Source organism: Rattus norvegicus, chromosome 14 (assembly GCF_021556685.1).
Source record: "Rattus norvegicus strain SHRSP/BbbUtx chromosome 14, alternate assembly SHRSP_T2T, whole genome shotgun sequence".
Taxonomy (NCBI): domain Eukaryota; kingdom Metazoa; phylum Chordata; class Mammalia; order Rodentia; family Muridae; genus Rattus; species Rattus norvegicus.
This window is the reverse complement of record NC_141547.1, coordinates 103,849,858-103,876,770: the sequence shown is the minus strand read 5'-3', so window position 1 is coordinate 103,876,770 and position 26,913 is coordinate 103,849,858. Positions and strand designations below refer to the sequence as shown.

General features: G+C 40.2%; 1 protein-coding gene across 4 annotated transcripts in view; it reads left to right on the top strand.

Annotated features, from left to right (window-relative positions):
• Positions 1-26,913, top strand: part of LOC100909672 (uncharacterized) — a 550,676-nt gene that overhangs the window by 499,835 nt on the left and 23,928 nt on the right. For all 4 annotated transcript variants that reach the window (XR_015637208.1, XR_015637209.1, XR_015637207.1 and 1 more), the window contains 3 exons: positions 4,061-4,190; positions 7,167-7,329; positions 8,050-8,196. Coding sequence is in view for 1 of the 4 variants with exons in the window: in XM_087584607.1 (XP_087440733.1) it covers positions 4,061-4,072 (12 nt within the window). In the remaining 3 variants the exon portion in view is untranslated. The remainder of the gene's footprint in view (positions 1-4,060; positions 4,191-7,166; positions 7,330-8,049; positions 8,197-26,913) is intronic.

The window sequence follows — 26,913 nt, the reverse complement described above, 5'->3', positions numbered from 1 at the left end:
TAAGGGAAAAATACCCTAATTAAGGATTTATAAATAAATATACTATTAGAACCACTATCTTTTATAAAATGAGTTTTCTTTTAGCTTTTAAGGTTTATAGAAATCACTTATCTGCTCCTTAAAAGATTCCTATTCTTTCTTTCCTCTCTTTTTATAAATATAGTGAATGTGGAACATCATTAATCCAGTCGTAATATCATCTGATAGTAGCTAATCCCTTCTTAGGCATAGCTCTCCCAGACCTTTGGAATATAGAAATATGCTTTGACTGTTAGGCATTTCCTTTAAGCACCAATACATGCTTAATGCCTAATTGCCTCCCTAAAAGACCACCAAGCAAAATGAACACCACCTTCAGACTTCCTTCCTTGGCAAACCTAGGAGATTCCACAGCCCATTATTTTGTCTGCTAAGGTCATGGATCAAGGGCAGCTCAGTGCCTGGGCTTTGGACGTGGCTATCTGCTCTGACAGGATGATGCAGCCTGCTCTGAGATCCTAATCGGTCAGAAAAAGTCTATTAAGTTTGAGCCCCTAAGCTGTCTCTGCCAAATCAGGGATACCAAAGTTACATTTGTTTTTGTGATGACCATTCATTTTGGTCAAATGAAGAAATTGCTCATGTGTACTTTGTGGCTCCAGGGACAAAAATCTGTGAATGTCACGTATCTCTTAGCCTCCCTGCTTTTCTTCAGAGATATTATTGAGAAGTCGCTTATGAAAAAAAAAATCATTTTTATGGCAGTTGTTTGTAAGTCTCCTTGATCAGAAGAGGAGAGAGGCTGGACAGAGGTGATAAAAGGCCGGCTGTTTCTCTAGGTAAAAGACAAAGCTGGGAAGGCCTGTGTGCTGACCTGCTCGGAAGAAGGTTTCCGTAGGGCTCTGGCTGTACTAATGGGAAACGCTGGCTCAGGACTTCTGCCTCTGAAACCTATGGTGCTGCCGCATCCTAGAAAACCTGAATCTTCCCCCTTAGACCGAGATCCTAGCTACACTGCTCATTGTTCCTGATGAACGATAGATCATGGGTTTTGGGCAAAGTCTGCCAGGCAGCAACCTCATCCAGGAGAAGCACAGTGACAGAATTAATCTCACTTTCCATTTTCCTTTTTAAAGTTTTTGGCTATCTAGTTAACTATGGACAGGGGCACCTTGTGTTAAACACGGTGTTAATGGGAGCTTGCCTTGTAGGAACAACTGCTAAGACACTTAAGCAGACCATCCAGTAGACATGACATCTCAGCTGGGTAGGCCAGTGGCATTTTGTGTCTGTCAGAGTAGACCCAAGCATTCCATTCCACGGACAAAAACATCAAGGCTTCAAGTGATTAGGAAACTACCTCACGAAGACAGCTATAACAGGAATATTACTGGAATCAATTCAGCCTTTTGTAAAAATACTCTTATGGGCAAATAGTCACTATAAACTTTGTCTTCTCTGTGAGACCGTTTTTCAATTGTTCATTATCGCAATGATAAGAAAATGCAATAGTAGTTACCACGCGTTTCTAGGTACCCAATGGGGAGATAGCAATATTGTCAATAGTTAGAAAAATTCAAAACTTACATGCAACAGAAGAAAATAGGACTCCTACCCAACATGACACACAAAAATCGAGTCAAATGAGTTTAAAAATCTAATGGAATGCCTACAACTTTAAAACTTCTGAAAGAAAGCACAGGAAGCTCCTTGACATCGGGCCATGATGTTTCTGATGTGACCCTGCAAACAGAGGCGACAAAAGCAGAAGCAGACAAGTGGAATGGCATTGAACTGCAGAGTGTCTCTGCAGCATGGGAGACAATAGCCAGCACAAAAGGTAACCACAGAACGGGAGAAAACACATGCAACCTCTCCATATGATAAGGGGTTAATAGCCAAAACAGAGGAGGAACACGAACAATTCCACAGCCATGAAAGCAGCAGCCCAGTAAAAAATGGCAAAGGGGCTGAACAGATACATCTCAAAATAAGATAGACGGATAACTCAGAGGCAATGTGGAAAAATATAAAAATGTCCCAACATCACTAACCATCAGAAAAATGCAAATCAATATCACAATGAAATGCAGTCCCAAGCCTATTAGAATTTCAACTATCAAATGGTAAAGGAAAGAAGTGTCAGCAAGGAGGTGGGGAAATGTTGACTCTTGCTTGCTGGTGAGAATGCACAGTGGTATATCCATCCTGGGAAACAATGACATCCTTCGAAAACTAAACTAAGAGCTACTTCTGATCACACAGTCTTATTCCTTAGTTTATATCCAAAAGAAATGTAATCAGCCTCTCAAGAGGTTTCCGTGATCCTGTGTTCAGAGCAGCCTTATTCACGTAGCCAAGCTATGGGGTGAAATTGAAGTGCTCACAGACAGCTGAGGAAAGGAAATGGGGCATGTGCTTATAAACACACTAAGAAGAATGTTACTTAGCTTGAAAAACAGTATCCTGTTGGGGAGCTGGAGATCATGGCTCAGCAGTTAAGAGCACTGGCTCCTCTTATGCAGGACCCAGTTTCAGTTCCCGGCACCCATGTAGCAGCTCAGAAACATCCATAACTCCAGTTCCAGAGAATTTGATGTCACGGTTTGACCTCCCTCAGCAAAAGGAATGCACCTGGTGCACGTGCGTTCAATAGACACCCATATCCGTAAAATAAATACATGTAAAAATGATCTTTTAAAGGTCCCGTGATTTTGACAATAAAAATGAACTTGGATGACATTATGTTAATTGAAATAAACCAAACACAGGGTGACCAAAATCGCGTGATACTGCAATCTACAAAAGTTTAACTGATACAAAAACAGAGACTAGAACGTTGCCACCCTAAGATGAGTGGGTGATGTCAAGAATTGGTTGAAGAATGTATAATTTCAGTTACATAAAAAATGAACAAATTCTTAGAAGTCATTTTGCAAAGGTGGTAACTGGAGTTAATGCTGTACTGTGTGCTTAAATCCAAAAGTTTGAGTCATGTATTAACATATACAACACACACACACACACACTTCAAATAACTGGATGGTGTGGTGTCATTTAGAAGGGTATGGGAAGTCATCTCACAAAAACCGTCTCAGAACGTACGCATGTATGAGTGTGTGTTTGCATGTGTGTGCTGTGTGTGTCATGCTTATGTTAATATTTGTCAGCTGACAGACAGTCAGTACACCTGCAGAAGTCCAGTATCACTGATGCCTCCATAGCTCACTGACTTGTAAAGCAATGGAGGCCATTGTTTATACCTAGGAGTCATTGTAAATATTAAACGTGCAAAGGAGCACACGATACTCTATGCTGTTTTCTAAAAGATGAGATGCCACTGCTCTCTCATAGCATGGGGGATGGTGGTGATAGACAGCTCGAAAGGCCAAAGTTCCGCCAAAGAAAAGAAAGGATATGTAAGAATTATATGGAAAATAATACATTTTCTAAGATTGCATTGTGAGAACTGGAAAGTATAAAAATTATGGTATTTCAAATTGGCACACTATTATGTTGCAGTACAGCCAGCAGACAGATGTAAAAATAAAGTACAGATGTACCTTTTTCAGTCAAATCTGATATATGGAAATCTAGATTTAAAGAAAGATTGGTTATAGGGTCATTATTTGCTTTACAAAGCAATTTGCTATAGGGTTCTTTTAAAAGAATACATCTCTAGTATCTTTAATGTAATGTTTCACTTGCTGAAAAAAAAAATCACACAACTTTAAAAGAACTCATTCCATGAATAAAATGAAGTACATATGTTATAGGTACAAAGAGAAAAGTAGGGTGGAGAGAAAGAGAACACTGAAGTTTGGGGATGAATCAACTAATAAATTGGTGAAGAAATGTATGCCGAAACGTTATGTTTTTAGTAGTTTTTAATTTGATAATTAGGATGTCTCTGTGTGCATTAAAACACACACCCACCACATGCACACGCACGCGCCCATACACACATACAAAGAGAGAGAGAGACAGACAGGCAGACAGACAGACAGACAGACAGACAGACAGACAGACAGTCAGACACACGCATTGGTAAACTTACAATGACTTTTTTTCCTTCGACTAGGCTCCATGTTAATGACATGGGTTGCAGAAAATCCAGCCGGAAGACAGATGTTCAAGAGTGACAGCTCAATCATTGTCCTCTGCTGGGAAGTGCTCCTGCGATAGCATTCCGTGGTGTCTGGATGTTCAAGGTACTCCACTACAGACTGGGCCTCGGCCGTGGGCCTCTGTTTGCCGAGTGGTGTAATAGAACACAGTGCCTGGAATTTAGAGATACTGGCTTTGAGTTCTAGCTCCACATCTTCTGTACGCGTTTTAGTCTGTTCTATTCTTCTTCAGTCAGGACCTAACTCTAGCCCAGAATGACCTTGAACTCACTCTTATAAATGGTTGTTCCTGAATTCATGGTGCTTCTCCTACCTCAGCCTTCCAAGTGCTAAGATTGTAGGAGTGAGTCACTATGACAGATTTATATAACTATTTTTGTTTCTCTCTCTCTCTCTCTCTCTCTCTCTCTCTCTCTCTCTCTCTCTCTCTGTTTTTACTGTTTTATTTGCTCAATCATTTCTCTGAGAATGTCATATATGATTACTGTATCTACATCATTCTTGCTCCTCCCTTTGCCTTAAATTCCTTGTTCCTCTTTTAAATTCATGGTCTCCTCTTTAATTATTGTTACATGTGTGTTTGTGTGTATATGTGTGTGCGCACACACATTTGCACAAGTGTCTATTTCTCCTTGCTTATATGTTCATGTGTGCAGTGCTGACTATTTGAGATTTATAATCTATGTTGGAGCTCATCCCTGGAGGAAACTGATTCTCCCTCATGGTAGCCACTGCACTCCTGTATATAACATTTGATCTTGGTCTGAACTATCACTTGGCCTTGTATATCAGTGTCAGTGGAATAAACACATTGATCTCATAGGGTTTTTTTTTTTTTTGAGATATTTGATGAAGCATGTAAAGCCCTGTTGTAGCCCCGTACAATGGTTGATACAAAATCAATGCCTCCTTCAGGTATCACACTATGGTATCTGTGGACCTACTCGGTCATTCTCTTTCATCCATTATTAAGCCACCGGCTACTGAAAGGAAAAAGCTACACTGTCCCAGCTCATATTGCCAGAGCCCACCTGCTTCATATAGTGGGCCCCATGTACATGATTGTGACATCTAACCGCGATACGGTACAGAGTACATAGTTTTTCAAAGTATGGCAAATCCTACAGTAAAGCTGTGCACAAGCCGAACAATAACCAAGAAAGAACAAAGGGGTAAAATACAGTGCAAAGGGCAGAAGCCACAAGAGAACAGCCCAAATTGCTCCAATTAATTTACAAGCACTTATTGGCAACATTTATCTAGGCAGTTCCGAATCACCCTAATTATATAGGACTTGTTCCCTGGGTTCTAGAATCTTACCAGTAATATGTCCTTCGTAAATTTTTGGCTTTGCAAATTACGTTTTTCCTTCTGTAGTTAACATTAGTTCATGGTCAACCACAATTGTGCCAAAACAGTTGTCAGGATTTCTGTGATCGCATCTGGATTATTTTTGTCTTATTTTATGGCTCTCTTACTAACTGTACAGATAGTTTGTCTGACTTGGAGCCTTGAACTCATCTAAAGAAACCAGGTGATAACCATAGATTGTCAGGGCTCACCTTGGGCCTTGGCTCTCTCTTAGGTCTGTTTGCTCTGCCCCCTCCAGTCCAAAGATCATTCTTCTTGATAGAGACCATAGAATCAAAACAGGAGTTGAATCGTTCTGTTTTCTGTGACATCTGTTAACATTTTGCTGTGTGCCCCAATCAATGTACCTATCCCTTTGTTCTTCTTTACAAACAGCTTAAAATAGCTTTCTGTTGTCCTTGGCAGTTTTTCAGCCTTTAGTCAAGCTTTAACCCTCCTGACAATATTCTTAGAGCACTTTTTATATTGGCTCTTCACCATGTCTTCAGCCTTCCATTTGGGGGTATACATCCCTTTATATTCTACATTGAATAGCTTTAAAAGGGGGAAAAGAATGCTCCTTTCATGGTATCGTTTTTATATACCTCTAAAATAATCTGTGATTATTTTGTCAGAATTTTAAAAATAGGCTTATCTTCCCTTGAAAATATTTAGTTGCTGGATTGTCTCTTTAATTTCTGTATACTGATATTTGCTTTCCTGCATTCTAGGATAAATTCTATGTCTAGCATTATTTCTCTGGTAACCTAACAAACTCTCATGTAATAAAACACTCTTTTTAAATTTCTTATTACTTTTGGCTCAAACATCCACATCATATTCTTTGCTCAAAGATAAATTATGCATTTATTGTATTATTCTTAGTCTGTAAATTATCATACACCAATGAAATTTAAGCCATATGTATTGGTTCGGTTTATTTTGAAACGTCTCTGCCAAATTCATTTGCAACTTAACATCCTCTAATTCACATGTTCTGACACAGGTTAGAACCATACCTGAAAGCTTTACTTAGTGTTTGCTTCTTAGACTTTATGTATAAATCGTTTGGTTTGGGTATTTTTGTCCACATGCACTTTCTCCAGCCTCTGAAGAAGCACTTCACCTTGTTTTGATGAGTTACTCTCTGCTATTTGGAACAATTGCCAACGACAACAATAACAAAATCAAAACCCCACTGTGCCACCCCACTTATTTCCCAAAGCCTCCTGGTGTTCTTAACAGAAACAGAGGCAGATGCCCCTTCCTCTGTGCATGAGCCTTCAATAGCTCATGGTCAAGATGAGTGGAGTCCACATCTCTCAGAGACAGCATTGACTGTCACATGTAACCTCAGTGCAAATGTCACTCTTCCACACAGCTTACAGTCAGATCCTAGAAAACAGTTCTCCTTTGTCTCCTATGTATAAACATGAGCCTTTGAACTTGGCGTGGCCTTTGCTTTCGCTTCATTTCTGCCTTCCAGAGATATTAAAACGCCTCCAGTGTGGTCCTGACACCCTTCCAGATTCTATGTTGGGTAAAGAGATTGTTACTGCTTTTATAGAAGGGCACAGTTACTATCTCTGGAAGTCAGTCCCCACATAACACACTCCAGCCAGTCTGGAGTGTCTACTTTTACTCGTTGATACCAGTTTCAGATTCTCCTCAGTGCCTCAAAGTATTTTTTTTTCTATTCTATTTTGCTAGGTTCTATTTTTTTAATGTCATATGGGAAACCTCTATCCTTCTCAATTAATTAGAAACACAGAAGAACACTCATCAAATGCTCAAGATAGAAGTCCATCCTTCATACAACATCCATACTCCTGGGAAGCCAGGAGAAATAAGAGATTCCGCAATATCCCGTGCGGTGCGTACTTCCCAAGCATCATGCTTATTGTTGCCTGTCTCTGATGTCTTCCCAACTGCTGGCTGTCCCTAGTCATAGTTAGATTGCCATAGACTTGTAGGCTGTTGCGGTGGGTAGGTTAGGGCACCTGGTAACATTGCTTTTAGCCAGTCCTCTAAGTGAGTTAAATAGCACATGGCATAGGACACTCATTTGAACTTCCTTGTTTAAAGCCAAAGCAGAAGTGTTTTCTTCAGCTATTACTTCTTTGTTGCCTTTCTCCTCATCTGCCTAACATCGCCTGGAGGGTGATGACGCCCTAGGAAGATGGAGAAGGCAGTTGATGTGGATGTAGAGAAAATTGAACTTGTGCACACTTGGAGAAGAAGCATAGAGAGTTTGAGATATTGTGAAAGAAAGGACCCTGGATCTAGGATCCTTCCCACACACATGGGAGATTCAGACGAGATTGGGCACATTCAGGGTGGTAAGGCCGTAGACCACGTAGGAGATTCAGGACAGGATTCTATCCATGCTCCTTCCCATGCTCGTCTTGCCCTGATGCTCTAGCTGCTCGTCTCATTCTCCACTCCATTGTAGCCCATGACTTTCTGTTCTCTAGAAGCACAGGACAAGTGAAAAGGCATTTGAATTCAGCTCAGCTAAATGATAAAAATTTTGATTCATCTGGGCCTACCTTGGGATCAAACTGGGTTTGACACTGTTTGTTTATTTGTACAGGGTCTCACTGTGTCGTCCCTGGATGGCCTGGAATTGGCCACGTAGAACAGAATGGCCTGAAATTCACAGAGATCCATTCTCCTGCCTCTGCTCCCCACCCTCCAAGCACTGAGGTGCGTGGCTCCAAATCTGGCCTCAAACTGCTATGTAAGTATTATTTCTGGGGTGAAGTTATGTATAAACTCGGAAGTACTTTCACAATTAGCCGCTTGTCCCTTTAGGGCTGGCTCTATGGGGTTTGTTGAGTAAATCCAAAATAGTTTATATTTACTTGAATGTTGTATTTCAAACCATTTATGAGCTTGCATATACAATTTAGAATAGTTTTCATAAAAATAACAAAATTTAAAACTTTATGTGCTCAAAACAGATACTATAATATTCGCAGAGATTTGCTCAACCGGAGGCTTTGGGATTTTAATTGAACGCGCAAAATTAATAATAAAATTATAAAAGAAGTATGGATTTTAGTAGATACATTTGCAAACAACTACTTTAACTCCTCCTATCAATTTTGTTTTGTCCTAACATTTAGTTTAAAAACGTAACTGTAAGAGAAAACACAAGTTTAGAAAATAATAACTGACACCCTTTGGAAACTTTTATTTTGCCAATTACAAAGTCATGCATGTTTTGTCTTTAATTTTTAAGTAATAGTTTCCCCTCAGTACATATGTGTGTATATATAAATATGTATTTTCCAACAGAACTGAAAAATTAAAGGTGATGGACAACAACAATTCTCGCTTCCATTTGTTTTTCTTCTGAAAAGAATTAAATAATTAGGCATTATTATTACCAGTAAAACTCAACTTTATTATCTGAAGAATAATTACATTAACTTCCAAGACCTAAAGTCCTGCTTTCTTCTGCATGATAGCTAATGAGGGGACATTAACTCTTTGTTGCATTCTAGCTCCGGACAGTAAAAATCGATAACATGTCTTAACTCCTCTGTGCACAGCTGAGCATATGCTAAAACCATGATGCGGGACCTTAAAGTGTACAGTTGTCAAAATGTATCTGAAAGTTCTCAGGACTGTTAGAGCCGCTGGTGACAGGACAAATGAAAGAAGCCTGGCTCCTGTGGGTTTGGGAGGATTTGGCAGAATTTCTCAGAATGTCACGTTGAGGGGGAAAAAAACCCTAATGTATCACAGGGATGTTTCCTGCAATTAGAATAACAAACACGGGTAGGGACAGGCTCAAAACTGCTTACCGAGTTGTTTATAGCTATTTCCCATGGTCTCCAGAGGCCACCGAGACAAGGATGTGGTGTGAGCTCTCTCCACATTAACGGTGACACCTTGTTAAGGGGCCTTATGTCACTTCTTTAGAATCATAGACATCCCGCCCAATTAAAATTGTTCATTGTGAAAACCAAAGAAACCTAGCCCAGGCAAGCCTCTCAGATGCTCGAAGCACAGAGTCTTACTTAACCCAGCCACAGTGCCTGCCTTGGCTCCCTGAAAATAAACATATCTTTTGCATATATGCTCTCTCTCTTGTGGCTGCCAGCACTCTGCCAAGGAGAAGTGCTATTCTAAATGGAGACTCTTTCTGTATCAGCAGGAAGAATTTATATCCAGTCAGAGAGAAAGTAGAGAGCAGCTCTTGTTGTTCGTCACATTTTAGTGCAGGGAAGTGCTTTGCCCTAAAGGTGCCAGGTAAAGAGAATTGCCAAGTAAAGAAAATTTATTGAATGCGTTTTCCAAAAGAGAAGTATATCTGACATTTTTGTTTCTAGGATCTCAGAAAAAAATAACTCTCCTTAGTCCTTTTATCAAGGAAGGACAAGCATAAAGAAAAGAAAGCGGTTTCATTCTGTCTTGGAACGCATGCACATAAATGTTTTCTATTTAATCATCTGTAATTATCTTAAGCTTCTCTTTATTCAGATGTCTGTCTGCACCACACACCAGAATACTGAGCTTCCTGAGTCCCTCTTTCTGTGCCTTCTCTCCTTTAGGGGAGCTACAGACTCTGAGAACACACTGCATTCTCTTATGGCTTCCACCCCTCACACACCTTCAGAGTAGCGTACCCCTCAGTTGCCTGGATTTTGTGTCTAGGGACACAGTAAGGAACCCAGTCAAATCTGCCTGCTTTGAAAGGGCGCGGGGATGTATGACCGTTCCGGGGGAGGAGCTACACTCTTCACATGACTGACAAACACTAAGGGTCTCCGGGACATTCCATCCTTTCGACCCTCCTAAACAGGTTACCCTTTATTTGATGTGGTTCTAGGAACCCTCAGTGTTGAAAGCTTTCTTTGTAGTTAGCGTTTGGTCTCTTCTGGAACTTTAGAAAATTTGGGCTTGACTGAAAACAACAACCGAGCAACCCAACAGCCACAACAGCAAATACAAACAACAACAAAAGCGATCCATCAACTAAAATAAAAACACCTAGTTTGAGATTCAATTCCCTCTTGCCAAGGTTGTGGAAGGGTGCTTTTCTCCCTGGTCGAGCACAGAGACTCCAGCTCTCTTCCGACTTGGTCGGGGACAAAGCAAAAGATTCCACCTCTGGGCAGGTACAATATGTTAGCTAGGGAAGGACCGCTCCTGTGGAAGGATGACAACAATTAGCACATGCTACTCATTAACAAACGGAGATTAGAACGCAGCCGAAATGGCATGCTGCCATCGGCGCGGTAGTTACGGGGCAGTTTAATTTCTAACGAATGTGAGCGCTGGATCAGTAACAATATTCGACAAAACGCCGCCTGCATTCTCTTATGGCTTTCATTACCAAATTGAAAATCTGTGTAGATTTCTGAAAATTACTTTTAAATGTAGCCAATCTCCTAGACTGCAAGGCTTGATTTGCTGGTGAGGGAGCCCTGCTGTGAGATTTTAATGAAAGATCATAGTGGCCCTCCAAGGCCGGCAAAGAGCTATGGGCCCTGGAAGACCCGAAATAATCTGTTTTACTTTTAATGGCAGCCATTTTATATTCATTAAGATCAAAATGCAGTTTTGCAGGCAAATTGCAAAGCTGTTCCACTCACAGCTTGAGAACCTGGAGGCCCTACAGCTTTTTATCTTGTTCATAAGCAAATATGCAGTTAATATCTTTTAATATGCTTTGATGCTTGCTACCTTATGGGTACATTGTACCAGAGGTTAGGGAACTGCATGTTTCCTTGGCACAGTCAGCTCGAACTAAAGCCGCCGTCCTTTTATTTCCATAATGGTAGAAGAAATGAGCCTCTTTTTATCCCCCTCCCCATTTTTTTTAAATGCAAGCTCTGCTCAAATAAATTGTAAAGCACCGTATAGTGTACATTCAGGGTCTGCACGAAAGCACAGTTTTTCACTGGGATCCATCTGTTGGTGGTTTGTATTATTTAAATTTATACAGTCACATTATTTGAATGTAAACAGCCAAATAAGATAGGATCAAATCATTGGCATCTGGAAACTGCCCTCATCCTCTTTGATTGTGAGGTTGTCTGCATTAATAATGGCGTTCTAAAGGCTGTGATTCCTCCTGATATACAGTATGACCCTAGCAGTTGTGATCTTATCAGGGTTTCACTGTAGTAGAAAATGAAGGTATTTTGCAGCTCATTTCCAGCAAAGCTAGTTTGCATTATCTGCTGTCCAGAGCAGTCCTGCTTGTTTGGTGCCTTATAAAACACCTCCATCCCCTTTCTGATTTGTAGCTGTACTTCCGGTCTAGAATCATGTAGATTAATTTCCTTCAGACTTCCTATAGAAAGCAAATAACATTGTGCTGAATGGGGAGGAGAAAGGAGGGAGGGAGGGAGGGAGGGAGGGAGGGAGGGAGGGAGGGAGGGAGGGGCAGAGGGAGGGAGGGAGAAGGGGAAGGAGGGATAGGGAGAGGGAGGGAGAGTGGGAGGGGGAAGAGAGAGGGGGAGGAAGAAGGGCAGGGGAGGGAGGAGGGAGGGAGAAGGGAGGGACAAGAAATGGGGACAAATATTGCATCTTCCCCAGTATTTTCTGTTCCTGTCTCTGAGACAAGAACAAGGGTTGATTCCAGGGTTGTCACCACTCTGTCCATTACCCCGTCTTACTTAGACCATCACCAGTAGGTCAGGACTATATATATTGTTCTTCAGAACTACTGCCCAGAACTAAAAAGTAGCCAATGGTTGTAGAAGCAAAACTCAGGGTAGAAAAAGGAGGCAACTAAGGATGATCAACTTGAAGACTTGCAGTGTAGACCAAGCGGGACAACAAGGAGACCTTGGTTCTGCAAGGATGGGAGGAGCCAGGGCACCTTTTGTTGCCGGAGGGAGGCTGTCCTGCTTCATCCTGGACAAGGTGAAGGCACAGCATTCCTGTGATATGGCGTTCGTCTCCACCATCCCAACAAGAGCTGCAGAACTGTGGGACAGCTCGTTGAAGGACCTGAGGCAACCCCTTTGTGAAAATTACCATTCATTGTGTCTTCTGAAAAAATAAAACAGCTCTCAGAAAGGAAGGCCAGCGCCTTCTCTACCTCCAGAGGCACCCAATCTCATTTCCTCACCACATCCCCCAGAATTTTATCACACAGGGTGACATGTTCCCACATTCTAAGGTCTTCTTGTTGAACAGCATTTCTTCTCTCAGTCCCTAGAACAGAGCTTCTAGGGTCCTGTGAGGAAATTTGATAGCTCTTTCCTTGGGTCTCTGGGAGGGATCAAGGTGTCTGGCTTGCCAAAGCACAATTGAACAGGCTTCTGAAAATGCTTCAAAAGCAGACAGAAATGTGTGGATGGGCAGCCAGCCAGGGTGGCCTGGGGGTTTGCAGGGAGTGGATGAGGCCTTGTGATTTAAGTAAAACGAAGTCAGAAAGGAATGTTTGGGTCTGGAGTCAGAGGGGTGTTCCGAAAGCCCAAGGTTCACTGTAAAGGATTTGAACTTGCCTCTGTAAATGAAGGGCTAAAGTATTCCCACCTGTCCAACTTTAAAAGGAAACCAGAGACTCTAAAGAACATATAATTAATTTCAATTACAAGCATTACATATCTCAGGCTAGATAGGCACTATCTTCATTTCCTGTCAGTTCAATGGACTCCAATACAAAAGTCCCATAAATTAAATTAAATTAAAACATAAAATTCCTTCTCACGTACCTCTGTTTTCTATTCTTAATACCTCTTGACATTTAGTCTTTAATATGCTACACTTTCTTCCCCTGCACAAATATATACTTCAGGTTTGATCAGTAAGGCTGCATCAGCAGGCACCATAGGATTAACGTAGCACAAATCTGTGGGAAAATAGTCAGAAAGAAAAAGAATACACTTAGATGTGAGAAGCTTGGCCCAATGATTATTTACCATCTGATTTCAGAATTAGTCTTAATTTTGCTATTCATTAGTGTTTTATCATTGATGCTTCCCAAAACAATCTGGAGATTTTTCTAGGATCAATAATCTGGCTTTCTATGGGCTCAACAATTGTGTTCTGCTTCTTTTTCACTCCAGAGCCACTGCCATGTGCTGGGTGGTGTAGCGGCCACAAAGGGGTCAGTGTCTGGCAGAGAGTGGATTTGCATTTTGATCCGGTGCAAGGGAGAAAGAGAAAGTAATCTTGCACACCATTTTCACATGCCGGTGGTATCAGCAGCTCCATCATTGCAAGTTGAATGCTGTGTAGATTCCTAAGAAGGAGGGGTGTGTGTGTGTGTGTGTGTGTGTGTGTGTGTGTGTGTGTGTGTGTGTGGTTGGGGTGCTGTGAAGAAGAATAATACCATCCTCTACCAGGGAAAGTGGAGAGAAAACAATCTACATGGAAGACTTGTGCTATTTGGATTTCCTTCAGCGCCAATTACCCATCATAATATTTGAATCCATACATAATGGAGTTCCTTGGCTCCTACACAGTAATGTCTTTAAGCACACAAGAGGAAGTTGTAGCTTTCAAATTCCTCCAAAAAGGTTATCAAAATTGCCCCGAAGGGTTGACATAGTTCTGCCAGACAGTGTTTTGAAGGATGATGTTATTATTTTTCATTGGTCATCCCACCAAAGTATTAAGAGAAAAAGAACTGACACCTGTCCCTCTGGTCTTATTTAACAAAAGGGAAAAAAAGCCACCACCACCAACAATAGGAAGAAAGAAAGAAAGAAAGAAAGAAAGAAAGAAAGAAAGAAAGACAAGATTTCACTTTAACAGGGTCTTTCAGGCAGAAAAATACAGCAGTAACATGTGTAAAGAAAATTTCAATATGTTTTGACAATAGTGTAATCTAGAGGAAGTGTTATCCCCCTTGTGGAGGTCATCATTCTTAATACAGTGTGTGTCATCAATTCTCAGGACAACAGAGAAAATGATCTAGTCAATACATATGAAACAGAAATCATGCATAAACATGCTGCCTCACTATAAAGTGGGTGACACACTGAAAATTGGATAGCAGTCCTGGATGCAATTTTCCATAACTTTTTATTATTCATAAGATCGTGTGATCTAATAAGCCACACCTCAAATTACTGTCCATTGAAGGTGCTCTTGAGTGATAGATTTTGACAAAGCAGACAGAGGATATATTATGATTAAGATCAGATGCTGCGGTGCTGAGTTTCTTGCTGCTGACTGTTTTCAGCTGTCTTCCGTCAAGTCTGTGTTCTCCTCCCTTAAAAAAACTGGAGAAGCATGCATCCATGGGTATGGGCATGTAGGAACGGAAACCCACTGGTAGATCCTGAGAAAGGCTCTGGTCCGAGAGACTCTCTCCCTGCACACTGATTCCAGGTAGGGAGACACTGGTTTTTAGAAAGAACAATGAGAGGAATGGTGGGTATCCAAGTTGAAAGAGACGAATCTCAAATGTGCTATTTTAAATAGTTGTTAAAATACCCAGGACTTTAAAGTGGCAGGCTCTTTCTTAAATATTCAAATGGAGGGGAGAATAAAATAAGATTGTTGCTACCTCAGGAGAGACACAGAGCTCCTGAGAGAAACCAACCTTTGTCTAATCACTTCCAGTTTCTCTTGAAGCAGAATTCTTTGTGAAGGGCTTTTAAAAATCCTTCCTTCCTTCCTTCCTTCCTTCCTTCCTTCCTTCCTTCCTTCCTTCCCTCTCTCCCTGCCTTCCTTTTCTTCCTGTCTTTCTTCTTGTTTCCTCCCTCCCTCCTTTCCTTCCTTCCTTCTTCCTTTTCATCCCTTCTATCTCCCTCCCCACATTTCTCCACTTTTAACCCTGTTAACTCACTCCTCTGGCCTAGGACTGTGAAAAAGACTCTGCCCCTTTAATTCATCAAATGCAGAAAAACTGGCATACCCAGTATCTACAAGGCACATTCCAAGGGGAGATGTTTTCAATTCACTCATTATAGAAAGGTCAGGCAGGTTCAAGTTCAATGTCATGGAAAAGAAGTCCTCTCTACAAGGAGTACCACCCACACATGGAAAAGTGGAGGGAGAATTAGATGAACTATGTAACCTAATTTTTTGGGCAAATACAAGAAAATTAGCCCTGTGTGCTATTTGAATTTAAAACCACATATTAACAATTCAGCTGTAGAAGGTGCCGGCAACCACAACAAAGTAAACACGCTCTCCAAACCACTCGGCCGTAATGATGCTATTAGTATGCATGTTGCTAAGCCCAGATGTAGCCTTTAGCAGCCTAAGCCCTTCCAGTGCTTTTTGTTCTAATGGCTTCAGACTCTTTTTCAAAGTGGGCCACTCAGAGACCACCACGACTAGAGGACTAGAATTGGAGGATAATTCACACTGGCAAATGGGACATGAGCGTTCGCGCTCTCAGCTTCACCGGATCCCATTGTCTGCCATGATAATAAACAGTGTCTGCCAGGAGGCAGCGAAACACCTGTGGGTTAAGCATATGGGAGCTGAGCTTGGAGAGGTTCTTCCAGTAGGTTGAGGGCAAGACAGTTATCTGGAGAAGGGAGAGGGACGCCACAGGCACATCTCATCTTGGGAGACCCCCTCCCAGTGAATTTCACCGTCGTGAAAAGTGAGATGGGCTAGCCTTCACTTACGCGAGTTTCAGTAGAAAAACTGGACCGAACGCAATAGCGGTTCCCCTACCAGCTTTGGAATCTGGAAGCTGCCATCGTTTCTCAGTTCTCGCATGTCTTCAGAGAGAGAGAGCCTTAAAATATACAAAACTCTGCAAAGCAACCCTGACTTCCAGGACACAGAAGCTTCGGAAACCACACCAGAACCCAAAGTGTTCTGGTTCATTTTGTTTTTCTTTTGTTGTAGTTCAAATCGGTCGCTCTGGCATTTTTAGGTCCTCTTCTTGTGAAGTCACTCTCCGTTTTAATTTTATTATTGCACATATCTAGAAATAGGAGTTAGTGTTGTTTTCCATTTTGAATCGGAAGTTGGCAAACACGAGTAGAGCTGAGGGTGTAGAAAGTGACTTAGTATAGGTCAACATAGAGCACAGGGTATTTCGCAGTAAAATTTTAAACTGGGGGAGCGCATTTACTGCCTGTTGTAGGTTAGGCTTATGAACTATTGGTATTTGGCAGAGTGTCTAAGAGATGTATGCATGTCTATAGGTAGTAGCAGAGTACTGTAAAACTGAATTCATTTATGCCTCTTACTTTGTTCAGCCCCTCATAGACAATAAAATATACAGGGAATATATCCCTTTACAACAAGCTTTAATTATAGCACCCCTGATAAAGTGCAGAACAGTGCGAATCCCAGGAAAGAGAATTGGTAGTGGGGTGTGTGCATGTGTATGAGAGGGAGATTTGAAGGTGGTCCTTTTTTTTTTTAATTTGTAAAAATTTTATTCCCCGGGATTATATGCAACAAATTAGAAAAGGCTCTCTTACAATTTACTTCTACTTGATGTGTCAACATACTGATAGGAGTCATGGCAGAGAAACGTGACTACTTAATGAATGTATGCTACTCTTTTAATACTGCCATTTGAGACATTAAATTTTTCTTTGTGTTTTGTAAAATACTGATCGGAATGCACAAGCATGAACGGGAAAACCACTTTAAAAATCCAAAACTATGTAGCAAGTGTTCGCCGACCTTCGTCACTTGTTTTCCACCTCCAGGCAGCGTCTGATCATTACGCCCCATTATGTCAGAAATTCCAAGGAAAATCAAATGGCAGGCCCTTCCCAGTTATAAGTTACCCAGAGGAGCCCTGAACTAAGGCCCTCTCTGGAGGTAGGTTACTTTTGAGGCAAGTCTGGAAATTCCAAGACAAGAGTACTTAAGCCATTCCATGGTAATAGGGACAAATGATGAATGAATTCAGTGACCAGACTGTCAAGCCCAGCCCACCCCAGGTCTTTTTCCCCCCTTTAAACTGATAATTCCCTGGAATTGTCTTTATGGTATATTTTGGTACAGATGGTCTTTAAAGTAGTGAAAATTTAAGGAAAATGTGGCTTTGTCTAAGAGAAACTAACATTTCAAAGCCACTCTGATTTATGTGACATGGGCCCAAATTCCTTTGCAGTTAACCACGGAGCTCATCTTCAAGGAGAAAGTGCATTTTAATTACCTTCGTAGCTGACCATGTATCTCCTCACCCAGGCGTGATCTACTGCATCTTTCTCATTTTTCCCTTAGTGCGTGTCTGCCATTTGCAGCTGAGAAGATACTGTTTAAATGGGATACACTGACAGGGATATCCAAGACATAAGAAGATGGAGCCTGTCTTCTGAAACTCCAGGAGCTAGGCCTCTACCCAAATGAGGAGGTTGTGCCTTGGTGTTTGCTCCTCCCAAAGGAGCCAGAGTCTACATCAGAGACTGCATACACACAATACTCACAGTTTTAAAGCATTCTGTATGTCCATGTTGCTACACATCTAGCCCACCGGCCCTTTGATGCATTTGATGTTTGGAAAACAAGGTTTTCAGTCAATTGTTTATATTTTAAAACACTAATACAAGTAATAATACTGAGTCAAAACTTGAGCAAGCACTGTGTACGTGTTTTGGCACCTTTAAAGTTTGAAAGCTAAACAGGATGCTTACTCAAAAGCTGAATTCTGACACAGAGTAGGTGCATAATACAAGCCTATGAACTAATTATCTGTCGAGAATGTAAAGTAGTAAATCAAAGCAGTTATACAAATAAAGGACCACAGGAAAATACAAAAGAAAGTGTACCAGTGAAAGCAAACAAGCCATCTTCATTTATGTAGTAGATACTAAGACGTTCTGTTTTTTTTTTTTTTGTTTTTGTTTTTTTTATTTAAGACGTTCTGCTTTTTTATTATGCTGGGCTTTAGGCCAATTAACTAAATTCTTCATTTGTTTATACGTATCAAAGTAGGCCACTTTTTTTTCTGGTACATGATAGGTAAGAGAGTTTTTCCGGCCACAGTTAAAAATCATTTGGATTCCAATTCATCCTTTGGAGGAGGAAATATATGTCAAATCTTGAAGGATTACTAAATAAGATAAGCTAGATATTAACAGAAAAGAGTGATGGATGTTCATGTACCCTAATTCTGGAAGACTTTCTTCTTCTCTGCAAAAATATTCTAACCATTCTTAAGGGGCTATGTGCTCTCTGTAATGGGTGTTGGTATCGTGAAAGGTGGGAGTTTGTGCAAGTTGAAGTTGCCATCTCTAACTAATCAACAGAAACATTTATTTATTGAAAATTTATAATGGAGCCATAAAAATGTTCTGGGAAAAGTAGAAAGGAAGGACCGTCCCCACATGATTCCAAAGCACCTCCTTTAGCTTCCCATCCCACTGAGCAGAGACACATTGCATTGTCTGTGCCCTAGATACTCTTTTCAGAACACCCCCGCAACTCCTCCCCCCAAAAGAGTATGTGTTAACAAAGTAGTAAGAAATCAAGTGATACCTGTATTTTCTCCCTCAAGACCATCAGTGCTTCACTTAGCATGATGCGGACATGAACTTCTTTACAGTGCAAGTTTCTGAGACTTTTCCCCATATTTTCATGTATTCATCTCTCCCTTTGTTCTTAGATTTCACCCACTTGTCTCTCAATATGTTTGCCACATTTCATGACAAAATACTCGGGTCAACCAAAGGGAAGGGACGATTTCTATGAGACAATAATTACAGTCCATGGTGACTTGCCTGCCTACTTTTAGAGCTATATGGAATGAGGCAGAACTTCATGGTGGGGACCACATGGTAAATCTAGGGATTCAATAGTGGATAAGGGATTATCTGTAGGAAAAAGTTTCAGAGAGAGGATATGTAATGGGCTGTTTTCCTCCTGGTCCCAAGCTCTAAGAATAATGACTCAGACTCAGAATATATATACAAATACTTAGGCAATAGAGCTAGACTTATCCCTGACTAGCTAATAACTTAAAATAACCCATTTAAACTAATCTACCATTCTGCCACATGGCTGAATGTGTTGAACATATACCAACTGTTTGTCCTTCTTACTTCTTCCAGCAACTCTTCCAGCACCTGGCTCTATCCCAGAATTCTTTCTGCCCACCAGATGTCCCCTCTTCTATTCTACACTTTCCTATAGGCCATAGGTTTTTTTTTTAGTTGACAGGTGATGTGCCCATGTAATACACAAGATATTCTTTCTGTGAGGGTGGGTAACTGGGGACAGGATAGAACCATGAAAGTTATACACTCAGTAACCTCTTTTGTCCAACTAGATACCTTTCTCAAAGTTGTGTCCATCAATGATTAACCCAGAACTGCAGCTAGAATGACCTCCCCATAGTACCTCCATTGAAGGAGGAAACCTGCATAAATGACCTCTGTGGAGCAAAAATCAACAGCTATCATTGCAGATTCTAAGCAATGTAAAGTGAATTTTAATGATATGCGAATAGATAGTCAATGAAGTATTAAAGGTATGCATATAAGCTAGGATATTGTGTTTCCTGTTGAGTTTACTGAATCTTTAACCGTTTGCATACATTAAACTAGGCCGCAAGACGAATTAAACACTGTACAGATTTTGTGTAATGCTTTCGGGTTCTTTGGAAACAGGGGAGGACTTCATTGTTTATAGAACTCATTTGAGTTACAGATTTGACAATAATCCCAAGTATGTATCGTGAAGAAACATCTGCTTGAGTGGAGTCAAAGGCTCTATCGGTTTGGTGAAATCAGCCAAGCCCATAGCTTGGTGGTATACATGCCCACCCTCTGAGTCCTGAGATTTCCACTTCTGAATGGGTTGTTTGGCATCTTGTGGACCCAGCCTATGATTATACCACCATCTGGATTCTTCCTTACATCAGGCTTCTTTCAGCCACAAGTTATACATGCTGTTTTGGGAAGAGCTTGTCAATATTTTGGTTTGTCTTTAGCTATAAGAGTGCCGTAGACGGTCTTGAGTGAACTTGGCTCTGCCTTGGTAATTCTCCGTCAGTTCTGGCAGCCAGAAGAATTTAAGTTCATGGTGTAGATATTTGGATTCCCCTCAAAATAAAAATAAAATATGTAAAATAAAATTTAAAATAGGCTGCCTTTTTTTTCCAACAAGAATACCCAAATTCCTAAAAATGGACAGCCATAGCCAATGCATGTGCACGTATAATTTTAATGTAAAAACAATGAAAATGGAATAGAATATTCTGAAGTTAACAATTGCTCGTGTTATCTTGGGTTTCAAGATGCATGAAGCAGTTGAATAAATCTTCCCATTCTGAATTTAACAGCTCACTGATGCTTTTGAAGTTATAAGATCTGTGTCATGGTGGATTATTTCATTGAAATTAGAAAATGAACTAAGTTGCTACCTGCATTTTACTTCACTTGTACTCTTAGAACTTAGAGTATTATAATGTTATCATTACTATAGTGGACTTGAAATGTTCTCCAACCATCCTGGAATATTGTGTGGCTTCTTGTGCAAACAGTCACAGTAGCTGAGGGTATTACAAATGCAGGGGTCCTATCATATCCTGAACACATTATTTTGCTATGGTCCTCAGCCTCTGGCTCTCATAATCTTTCTGTATCCTCTTCCAGGAAGATGTCTGTATGTTGGAGGAAGGTTTGGCACTTTGCTGAAAGGTTTGTCAGCTCTAAGAATTTCCTAGTAGAGTCTTTGTGAGAAATAGGAAAATTTGTAGTGAGCAAACATTCAGTTAATTCAAAAGCAGAGAATTACGGTATCAGGAACAACTAGAAAAGGAAGGACAAGTTTTAGCTCAAAGTAAGGCAGAAATATGCATGAACATATTGCCAATGACAATAAATATAAATGAGAATAGAATACAGTGAAAGAAACACATAGGCAAAAAAATACAGTTGACCATAAAAGATTGGAAACACTATCCCATTTTATACTTGCCAAAAACAAGAAAAACATAACTGTACAGAGTTGTGTGGTATTGAAGGACATGGTGGGTTAAAAGGAACTGATGAGATTTAAAATGGGAGCTGTACTTGACTATGGAGAGATAAAAAATGTTTGAAAAGAGATGCTTATTCTAATATGACCTTCACATGTAGAGTCTGCGTGTTCTAAAACATTATGTATTTCATCACTAGTTTTTAATAAATATAAACATTCTTTAAGAATAACGACATAACCATAGATAATTTGGTTCACATATAGATAGAATTTTAAAATACTAGTTACCTAACATTAGGTTAGGTTAACATTAAATGGAATCTCATCATCAAACAATTTATGAGATGGCTCATCTGTCAAAACCATGAACTATCCTGTAGAGGACCTGAGTTCTGTTCCCAAAACCGAGGTCAAGTTGCTGAGAACCACTTGTAACTCCAGCTCTGGTGGGATCTATGGCTCTCTCCTCAGGCAACTGGACTAACGGGTACATACTTATATTCACACTCATGCCTTGTGGATATGCATTCATATATATTATACATAGTTTAAATAGAGTTCAGATACATAGTCAAGTGAGGTTACAAGAATTTTTGTAACTTTAGTGGCTAGAGATGTGGCTCAGTGGTTAAGTACTCATCGCTCTTATAAAGAACCTAGGTTTCAGTCCCAGCACCCACAGAGTCACTGTCACTCCTGTCCCAGGTGTTCTGCCATTCTTTTCTGTCCTCTGTAGGATCTGGCATACACATAGAACACAGAAACTCACACAAGCTCATACTCACACATATACACAAAAACAAACATATTGTAAAGCAAACATTACTACAATTGTACGAAAAATATTTCCAATAAAATTAAGTAAAAGAATTAGTGTATGTGTCGCTATCTTAAGATGTTTAAACTAAAGCTGTTTCTAGAAGTGAAGCACAAATCAGGAAGGATGTGAAGCTTGCTCTCTATAGCACATGAAAAGTATACCCCACATTCCTCTTTTTCTACCCAAACTGTGAGCAGTGTGTGTCACCCCTGCTTATGCCTGGTCAAGGTAGGAACAGTTTCATTATATGCAAATCCATGTGACAGTCTCTACTCACACTCTCCTGGTTGTCTGGTGTGTGTGAAATTGTTGTTTCCCACATTCTTGCAAATGGACATTTAAGCCCAGGCATGAGATTCCAATCCAGCTTTGGAAGGGAGTGTAGGAAATAGTACTTAATGTTACATTACAACATCATGCTCGGTTACATTGCAACATTACATCCTCTGCTATCATTCCTGTTTCGGTGATAAAATACACTGACCAAACTTGGGGGGAGGAAGACGTTATTGCCTTAAAATTTATTAATAGCTCACAATTTCCAGTTATAATACCTCACAGCAGGGAATCAGAGAGTAGGTGGGGCATAAAATACCTCGGCACATCCCATCCACAGTGGAGACTGGAGAGAAATGGACGTGTGCACGTCTTAGTACTCAAATGGCTTCCTCTATTCTTAGAGTCTCAGGGAATAGTGCTGTCCACAGTGGGCTAAGTCTTCCCATAGCAGTCAGTGTAATTAAGAGAGTTTCCCACAGACATATGCAGGCCAACCTGATCTACAAGGATAAGACTCACTCAAACCCTCTTCCCATGTTATTTAGGTTCTGTCAAGGTGACTAAAGTAAGTAGCACATAAATGCAGGGCACCAGATCTGGCTGTCCCTGTCCACAATTCGGAGACTGCTCAGCTGGGTTGTTTACTGGTTATTTGACGCTCACTCAGATTTGCCATCAACACTTGAACTAACACTTTCACCCGTGATGTGATCACCACTCTCTTAGTTTTGCAAAATAGTACTCGGGCAATTCAAGGACAAAGATGTTTTTGAAAGTTGAAATTGTTTCTTTATACAACAAGTATCTAGTCATCAACGTATCTGAGGATTGTTTTGGTTTTCTTATCATACAGATCACTTTCTCTCATCAGTGTGCATTTTAATGAGATTTTTTTCAAGGTAAATTTCATGATCAATATTATTTCAGCACACCATAAGCATGTGAGAAAACCTAAGCCAATTTCAGTTTTGAATTAAAATTTAAAAATTGTGAATGAGATATTGGACCATTGAAATCTAACAATATGGAATAAAATTCAAATTTTTCCAGAGAAAGTTAATTATACTGTAGAAGAACTATATGATTTAGAAGCAAACATAGAAAATGTTACCTAATGTAACACATGCAGATGCAGCAAAAGCTGTCAATAAACACATGGAAAACTATTGTATTAATATATATGTATATAAAAGAAGATGATTAACAAAGTAGGGATGTAGGGATATTAAACAAAGAAATGTTTAAAGAGTTGGCTTTTGTGTTGGTTTTTAGGAAGTATCAAGACATAAACAACATAAAGAAAAGGAGGGAGAAGGGATAAAAATACTAAATATAATGTGACAGATGATAGGGAAATATTTTATTTTTAATTAAAATACGTATATAACATATACAAGTGTGTGTATGCATATACACATAATTTAAATGACATTATACCACTTGTGGTAAGAATGCTCCCCCTAAGAGCAACTATAAAACAACACCATCATTGCCAGGTATGGGAAGTCTTCCTTTGCGTTATTAGTCAGGAGAATTCTAAAATCTCCCAAAACAATGCAAGCTAATGCCATTGGCTTGGTTGCCTACCAGAACTTGAACATAAGCCCTCATTCTTGAAAAGATCATTCACTTCAGACCTAACTATACTAACTGGAATCCTTCCTTAGGACTAGGGCATAACACCCTAAGGTGCTATGCATGTTACTAGAGTAGACCAGCAACTAATCCCTACTCAGATGTGCACAACAGTGACTATCACAGCAAGATGTACCAGCAACACACAGTAGTGGCACTTATCTCTAGGGTAACCATTAGCCACCTAATTAGACTTAATGTCCACCCAATAGCAGGGAATTCTTTTCTGCCAATTACTGTGACTGATGAAATCATGGGCCCTAGTGGAGAAGCCAGTGCTTCTAAATCCTAAGTCAATGTAATTATCATCTGCATTGTTAATACCTATCCTTATAGCCAGGGGTAAATTCAGCTCTTCTCCTCATCTAAGAATCTTCTTTTTCCCAATCTGTTGGTTGCTGTTTTGTCCTTTTGACAGTGTCCTTTGCCTTACAGAAGCTTTGCAATTTTATGAGGTCCCATTTGTCGATTTCTTGATCTTAAAGCATAAGCCATTGGCGTCCTGTTCAGGAAATTTTCCCCTGTGCCTATGTGTTTGAGGTTCTTCCCCACTTTCTCTTATGTTAGATTCAGTGTATCTAGTTTTATATGGAGGTTTTTGGTCCAGTTGGGCTTGAGCTTTGTACAAGGAGATAAGAAAAGATCTTTACCAATCCTACATCTGATAGAGGACTAATATCAAATAAATACAAAGAACTCAAGAAGTTAGGCTCCAGACAACCAAATAATCCTACTAAAAAGTGGGGTACAGAGCTAAACAAAGAATTCTCAACTGAGGAATCTCAAATGGCAGAGAAGCACCCAAAGAAATGTTCAACATCCTTAGTCATCTGGAAATGTAAATCAAAGCAACCCTGAGATTCCACCTCACACCAGTCAGAATGGCTAAGATAAAAAACTCAGGTGACAACAGATGCTGGTGAGGATGTGGAGAAAGAGGAACACTCCTCCATTGCTGGTGAGATTGTAAACTGGTAAAACCATTCTGGAAATCAGTCTGGTGGTTCCCCAGAAAAGTGGACATAATATTACCCAAGGACCCAGCTATACCACTCCTGGGCATATACCCAAAAGATGCTCCAACATATAACAAGGGCACGTGCTCCACTATGTTCATAGCACCCTTATTTATAATAGCCAGAAGTTGGACAGAACTTAGATGTCCCTCAAAAGAGGAATGAATACAGAAAATATGGTACATTTACACAGTGGAGTACTACTCAACTATTAAAAGCAATGACTATTTGAAATTCTTAGGTAAATGGATGGAGCTAGAAAATATCATCCTGAGTGAGGCAACCCAGTTACAAAAGAAAACACCTGGTATGCAGTCATAGATAACTGGATACTAGCCCAAAAAGTTCGGAATACCCAAGAAACAATTCACAAACCATATGAAGCTCAAAAAGAAGGAAGACCAAAGTGTGGATGCTTCAATTCTTTTTAGAAGGGGAAACAAAATACTCACTCACTGGAGGAAATACACTGACAAAGAGTGGAGCAGGGACTGAAGGAAAGGCCATCCAGAGACTGCCCCACCTTCAGATCTATCTCATATGCAGAGAAATTCACAACTGGTCAAAACTCAGACGACTTGACTGTTCACTGCCTAGCCCCTGTTGATACATCTTCAACCGAATCCCTATACCTAAGGATAAAGAAAGATTATAAGGACCAGAGGACTAGGACACGTGCTGTGGGATACTGTCTTCTATATATGACAAGCCCTGTATAAGGACAATGTGGTTGGCATGCTAACAGGAGAGGAACCAGTCTCTACTCCTAGACAAAGAAGTGCAGGTGACTGATGGCTGCTAAGAAAACAAAAAGGAGGTTTTTTTTTTTTTTTTTTTTTTTTTTTTTTTTTTTTTTTTTTTTTTTTTTTTTTTAACCAGGAATGAGCCTTCTGATAGCTTATCCAATCCCAAGTGGCCATCCGCAGACACGAAAAATATGAGCAACACTAAAGGGAGTGTGTGATATGTGTGTGTGCCTGTGTATTGCGTGTGTGTGTGCGCACATGCGTGCGCGTGCGTGTGTGTGTGTGTGTGTGTGTGCTTGTGTGTGTGTTTGTGTGTGTGTGTGTGTGTGTGTGTATGTGTATGTGTGTGTTGAGATGGAGTAGGAAAGAGAGGGGAGGTGAGTTGGATGAGGTTATATGTAGAAGGGGAATAAAACATATGAAGTTCTAAAACACTAAAAATTGCTAAAGAAGGAGAGAGAGAAAAATAGTTCCTCCTATGCTAATGTTTTGTGCTGTTAGATCCCTAGGCTGCAGCAAGAAACCAAGCAGCAGCAGAAAAATAATGAAACAAATAGAAGGTGTGTTTCCACAGCATAAATCTTTTTGTTTCGAAACAGATTGTTGAGAAGTACTTTGTAGCCCTGGCTGTCCCGGAACTCCCTCTGTAGACCATTCCATTTGAAGCTCCCATTGTTGTTTCCTTGAAGTTTGTTCTGAAATGAGAAGGACTTCTAAAGAAGAGTGAAGGGGAAAAGTTTCCTTTCTCAGACCAAAAAATGTAGACTATAGCTACAGAAATTAAAGGAGAGGTCCTTGCTGTGGGGAAAGACAAACAAAGAAATGGCACCAACAGAAAATGAAAACAAAACAGAGCAGCAAACACTGAAAAGTAGCAGTAAGTAATAAGGAGCTGGGCTGTTGCTGGTTTCACTTCCCCTAGAGAAAAACATAAGGCTCACATATGTAAGCAAATTACACTTGTAGTATTTGGTATTGAAAATAAAAAGAGAAAAATTTAGTAACTAGTGACAGTGGGAGTGTTAGCCAATGAGGGACAATTTAGAAAACTTATAAACGGCATCAAGAAATTTTTAACCTAAACCTGTGCAATGGGTTTATTGTGAATTATTAAAACTAGCTGATCACTGCCATTT